Genomic DNA, 6,393 nt, shown 5'->3' on the forward strand with positions numbered 1-6,393 from the left:
TGTAGACCAGGCTGGTCTCGAACTCACAGAGATCCGCCTGCCTCTGCCTCCCGAGTGCTGGGATTAAAGGCGTGGGCCACCACCGCCCGGCTGTTCTGTTTTTCTGTATACATTTTAATCTCTAAAGCTTGTGATTTGAGAGATGGCAAGACCCTGGGGATGCTGGACAGAATAATGGTGAATTGGAACAGTTCCTTGGGTCGAGGCCACCGTGAGGAACTGAAGTGTCAAGCCTGCCCCATTATCTGGAGGCAGCTATGCCTGCAATGATCCAGAGAATCTGTCCCATTTCTTCCCCTGGGCTTCCAAGACCATGAGCAGGTGAACTCGTTAGTATCAAGGATGGAAGGTAGTGGGCCTAGGCTCTTAATCCACCCCTGTTGATTTAACCCACGATTTGTCAACTCAAACTGGATAGGTATAGGAGTAGAGCACCACTGAAAAGAAGCACAAATTGCCCACAGGCCAATACTCTTCCCACCCCACCCCCAAGACAGGATTTCTCTGTGTAGCTTTGGAACCCACTCTATAGACCAGGCCTCGAACTCAAGAGAGATCCGCCTGTCTCTGCCTCCCGCGTGCTGGGATTAAAGGCGTGCACCACCACCGCCAGGCCAACACTCCATATTTTTGTTTTGGTGCTGGGGCCTCTGACATGTTAAGCACTTACTCTACCACTGGACCGCACCTCCAGCTAGGGAGGTAATGGGCTGACCATCACTGATAACTGGTAGACGAAAAACAGAGGCTTTATGGCCAACAACAGAGACTGTGTCCACTTCTGGATTTGTTCATGGACGGGCTGGTAGGGCCCAAGGTGCGGGCCAGAAATAATATTTGTTTTCTTCCTGGCTTAGATCCTAGGCTGTGGTGGGGCTGCAGTCATTTGAAGAGGGGGGAGAGGCAAGACCATCACAGTCTAAACTCTAGCCAGTGCTGCTCTCTAAAGTCTTTGTCCTGCCAGAGGGAGGAGATGTCCAGTCCATGGTAGCACTGGGGACAGATTAAAGATTAAAGCCTTTGATTTAGCTATCTGGCTTGAAGATCCAGACCCCCACTCTGTTCTTTTTTCTCATTTTGCTTCTTGTCTTGAGAAAATCCATCTGGAGCTGGTTTCCTCTCCCCCCAGAAGGAGAGCAGGTGCGATGTCCTGGGCTTGACAGGAGGGTTGGAGCCTAACCAGCCTCTTCTCTAGACTCATAGCATCTGAGGCAGAAGCTGCACATCTGGGGAGCTGATACCAGGCTCTGAAGCCATTGCCATGGCCACTGGTAGGCAGGGCGCCTGCCTTGAGTAGACCCCAGAGGGATGAAAGATTTGGGGAGCAGGGAGACAGGGAGGGGAAGTCTTCTTCCTGCTCTCCAGAGTTCTGTTGCAGGAGTTTCTTCTGTTTGGAGCCTTTGTTCTGAAACCAATCTTTACCTTTGGGAGAAAAAGAAGAGGAGGATACATTAGAAGTGTCCCTGAAAGCGTTGAGAATGGGAAAGGGACCTAGCTACAGAGTGAGCCTTGTGAACCTTCGCTCCAGCCCTCCAGTTCTGGAAGGCCCTCAGTCTCAACTTCCGGTCTGCTGCCCTCCTCTTCTGGTGTCCAATTCTCCTCTAGTATATGCCCTTGCTGCCGATCAGCTGTGAACATCCGTGGAGAGCTGTCAGCAGAATCATGGGTCTCCTCCATGGGGGTCTCAGAAACCAGGGACTGGGAAGCTTTACACTTGGGGATGGGACTGGCCCTACTTGGGTTTGGGTGAGTTCAAGCTGCGCTGAGGGCTTTCAGACAGGGCCAGTACTGTTTGTGCTGGAAATGCTGGCTCAGGTGTTCATGCAGCTGCAGGCTGGAATAGATGGTTCTGGGTTGTGTAGCTTCCTGGTCAGGGGCTGCTGGGACAGCACTGTTTTCTCTGATTCTCGGAGGCATCAGAAAGCTGTGTTGTAAGCTTGTGGAGTGACCAGGTGAGTCAGGTATTTCCATAGGCTCAAGTCATTGGGAATCAGCAAAACCAGTGCCGCCAACAACCTGGGTCTCAGTGCGTATTGGTGGGGGGAGCCCTGTCTATTTCTTTGCCTTTTGAATTTACAAATTTACACCAGCAACTTGTGGATTCAAGCTGAAGTTCTTGCCCTGTTGAAGTTACCACCATGGCTCCCACCGTGGGAGGTCGGAATTCAGTAGCTACAGTGGTACCTGCTTAGATACCACTAGAGCCAGGGCAAAAGACTCGTGGAGGGCTGAGCTAAGGTCTAAAGATGAGGAGGTACCCTCTGACTTCTGAAAGGGGTCTGTATAAGTCTGCCTCGAATGCCAATACCAAGGCGGGGAGCCTTAGTGTACCTTGCTGTAAAAGTGACCATCCCTTTCTTTCCCTCCGACATCTGACTCAGAGGAGGCTTTTTCTGGGTCAAGTCAGGGGAAGCCACTCAGGTCCAGAGCAGCGACAGCAATACAGGTCGTTTATGGCCCAGCTGCGGGGCAGTGGAATGGGATCTGGTCCTGCTCCCCAACCCCCACTCCACCCCTGCCTGTCAGCCAGGTTCTCCAAGCTCAGCTATGGGCTGTGGAGTCAGGATTGAGGCCTTGGGTTTCCGTTCCTGAAACCTGGGCTCCAACCTGTGCCAGTCTATGGGATACTGAGACTGTCCAAGAGGATGAGAGAAGTAGGTGGATGAAGAGGCAAAATGCTTGCCTATGATGACAAAATGCTCGGGTGACAGTCGCCCCATTCCCTGCCAGTCTGCTGTGAAGACGCCAGACAAGAGCAAGCAGAACGTCCCCCATACACCACCCCCCATGGCAGGAGTAGCTTCTGTCCTTCTGCTCCTCATTCATCCCTAGACTAGCATCAGGGTCCCCGCCCACAGGCCACAGTCACCGCTGCCTTCACCTCCCCCGCAGCTCTCATCCGTGGCCTTGGGGGCTGCGGGCTCTGAGGTCCCTTCGATCAATTCCCAGAAAAGGCTTTACGTTTCCGCTCCCGCCCGAGGCTGTCCAGTCTTTCTCGCTTCGATCTCACCGCTTTCCTGGGGCTGACAGCCAAGCGACCACCCGTGCCTCCTTGGCTGCACGGAGGTTGCCAGGATCGTGCAGTTCGGGTGGTGATGCGCGAAGAAGAAAGACAGTTTGGATTGCTGAACTCTCAGAGCAGGTCACCTTCCAGGTGCCTTCCGGGACAGCTGTCTTTCTCCATACTAGTTGTGGCAAGTCACAACTGGATCTACCCCGGTCGCAATAACGGGTCCCCAGGGCCTCCCTGGAGGCGCGGGCGCCGCACCCGCAGCCTTAACGGGGTGTTGGTGAGGCTCTCCTCTCTCTCTGAGCCAAGAGCCTCCCGGGGATGGAGTTCGCACACGTAGTGTGGGTTTAGTAGACCCTAAGCCCTCTGTCTTTCTCCAATCGTTCATTCAGGAACGGGGCGGTCCACACAGTTTCAACAGTGAAATGCTAAGGTCTATTTTAAAGACGTACTCGCTCGTGAATGCGAGCGTCCGGAGTCCGTGGTTTTTCGTTGGATCCGGGTAAAGAATGTACTAGAAAGAATTTTCCACTCCATTGTTCTTTTACCAGGCAAGGGACAGCAGAATATGGAATACAGACCCGACTACTCTACCTTATTGCCAGAATAGTTCTCCCGAGGTAAGATCAGGTTCCCCATGTGCACAGACACCATATATATCAAGTTGCCCAGGCTAGCCTCAAACTCAGGGTCCTCCTGTTTCTGCTTCCCCAGTGTATATTAGCATATCTAAATAGAAAGTCCAAGAGGTATGTAAAAACTCTGCCTTCCCCCCTTTCCTTCAACCAGACCCAGCAACCCAGGAGACCCACCCCAGTTCTGCAGCAGAAGGGGTTAACTTTCTGGGTTTCTAAAGAAGTTCCCTAAAGTCCCCCTTCCCTGGCTCCATTCCTTGAGAAAAATGAACTTGCATCCTTTCTTTCTGCCTCAGTTTCTCCAAACATAAAACAAGGAATTCGAGACCCGTTCTAAGTGACTTCGGGTCTGGGGGAGTTCATAAATTTATGTCAGAGTAACAGGGGAAAAGAGAGAAACATCTTGGTTTGGGGCTGACTACAACGAAGACATCTGGCAGATGTGCACGGTTGGGAGAGCGCCAAGGGCAACAGGAACAATGCAAAGGGACTGGGAAGTCTGTACACCGGGGTCTATGGATAGCCAGCATCCTCACAGTACCAGCCAAGGCCTAGGAAGGCCAGCTAGTCCCTTGTCTTCACTGAGGCCTTCTAGTGAGTGCTTTCTCTGGAGCTCAGATTTGCTGCAGGCAACAACAGGAACTGGGCCTAATCTATCCCTAAATTAAGGGTGAGGGTGGTTTAGATGTAAGGCTGAGGTGGCCAGGGAAAGGCTTTGAGACTGACCAGCCTGTAACTTTATTCTTTGAACAATGGTTGGTAGGGTCCTACACCCAGATTCTGCAGGAGCCAGCTACCAAACAGTTAGGGACCTCTAGAAAAAAAAAGGGGGTGGAGTCCAGGAAAGGAGAAGGATCCCCTCCTAGTTGTCTACCTATCTCTTGCTTCCTGGGAATTGATTTCTGTTCATTAGTGTTTGGCTTGCATACTGGTTTCTGGGACCAGACCTCGAGAAGGGTGATGTAAGGGAAAGGGGTGAAGGGTGAGGAGAATCTCGGGAAAGGAGCTTAGGTCTCCATCCCCATATCTGGATTATGATACTTTTCCGTTACACAGAGGTATGCACACAACTCCACTACTCCAGGGGGTGGGGTAGGAGGCCGTCCCGCCCGGCTTCACAAAAGTGCAAATCGAAACCAGGTCGGATCTAAAAAGAGAACCTAGATCAACTCGCCTCCGCTCCTCCCCCCATCCTTTCTCCCTCCCCCTACGGCCGATTCTGTGGAACCCGAGTACCATTTGAATCCCGCTAGCCGCGTGTAAACAGAAGAGGGGGAAATTTATGAAAGCACAACTCAGACCCGAGAGGTGAGAAGAGCCTCCGCGGCCACACTTACCTGTTTCAAGCTCCTGAGGGTGCTCAACTGGCGGGTGGAAGGGTTGAGACCACGCCGCCCCGCCGAGAGTTGCTGGCTGGGCAGGTAGGCGTCTCCTGGGGTTGCTGGCTCAGGGTAGGAATAGGGCAGGAGGTGGCCATAAGGCTGGGAGTAGGACAAATCGGGGGAAGCTGCGGTTTCGGGGGACAGGCCAAGCGGGTAGGCAGCCACTACCGACGGGGCGGGGGCGAGGTCCGGGAAGACTACGTTGGAGGCTTCGCGGCCAGGAAGGGAACAGGGTAAAGAGGTCATTGTGGCCGATACTCGGCCACAGGGCCTAGGTCATAGACCTGCACGCCGTCTACGCTCTATGCCAACACCTTTCAAAGTCTCCAGAATTGAGGCAGATGAATCCCCCCAACCCCCAGCAAGCCACCCCCACACTTCAGATCCCAGAGAAAATGTAGCTTTAAGCCTCTTCTGGGTGAGAGCTAGCACCCTAAAAAGAGATTTTGGGGGTGCCCCGTGACTTTTCCCCTCCCCCCTACGTTCTGGGTCCCCATCTTCTCCTCCGGGTTCGGTTCCCGGGATCACACGGAGTCCCCCGCCCACTTAGACACCCGGGATTGGCTATCGTATGGTGACCTCAGGGAGGCCCAGAGCTGGGCCCGCCCCCCAGTTAGCACACCCCGGGAAACGGGAGGGGTGCGGTGCGCAAGCCCCGGGCCCGGCACCTACTCCAAGTTGCTGGAGACAAGACGAGTCAGGAAATCTCGGTAACAATGTCCAAAGTGCTAGGAAATTGGGCCTGGGATGGCCAAGGGGCGAGGGGAGCTACATGGTGAATAGAGACGCTGCGCAGACTCAGAACCTGTGTTCGCGCTCTGCGGGTCGCGCCGGTGCGCAGGTCTCCACGCTGCCTGGGCTCTGAGAGGGATTGGAAAGCAGATCGCCAGCGCCGGTCGCTTATTCAGCGCGTCGGAATGCGTAGCTGCTGAGCGATGGCAGTTTGTTGGTAAACAGACGCTGGGGCCTGGAGGGTGCCGCCTGGCGCCCAGCCTGCCCCGCACGCGCGTGGCTCGCACGCCCCCGCCGGGTGCCCAGAGCCTGGCACGCCGCGACCGCCGCGACTGCGCCTCACCACCCCCAGTACAGGCTTCCGCTTCCGCCAGGGGCCCCGGTTTGGTTGCGACACCACAGCTCCTGCTGGCCCTTGAGGCTGCTGGAGGGAATCTGCTGTCTGGGATTCGCCTGTACGGAGCCCCGCCTTTCCTGGCACTCTGCTCAAACTGTAGCCTTGTATGAACTGGGACAAAATCTGGGAATGGGGTGGGGGGTGAATCAAGTTTTGGAGGCTCCTGAGAGGACACAGAAAATAGGCTAGCTCATTTGCACTTCCAGGCTGTGTGCAGGACCTGCCTCTGAAGGATAT

The 6,393-nt window shown here is 54.5% G+C and overlaps 1 protein-coding gene across 1 annotated transcript; it reads right to left on the reverse strand.

The window, feature by feature from the left end:
- Positions 1-577: 577 nt before the first annotated feature.
- On the reverse strand, positions 578-5,974 carry Dlx4 (distal-less homeobox 4). The gene is made up of 2 exons (XM_026780661.1): positions 4,983-5,974; positions 578-1,422 (listed from the first exon to the last, which is right to left on the reverse strand). Exons 1-2 carry the CDS (start codon positions 5,271-5,273, stop codon positions 1,198-1,200), a joined length of 516 nt encoding a protein of 171 aa, XP_026636462.1. The 5' UTR covers positions 5,274-5,974; the 3' UTR covers positions 578-1,197.
- Between the last annotated feature and the right edge of the window lie 419 nt (positions 5,975-6,393).

The sequence above is a fragment of the Microtus ochrogaster genome, chromosome 7 (genome assembly GCF_000317375.1).
Source record: "Microtus ochrogaster isolate Prairie Vole_2 chromosome 7, MicOch1.0, whole genome shotgun sequence".
Taxonomy (NCBI): domain Eukaryota; kingdom Metazoa; phylum Chordata; class Mammalia; order Rodentia; family Cricetidae; genus Microtus; species Microtus ochrogaster.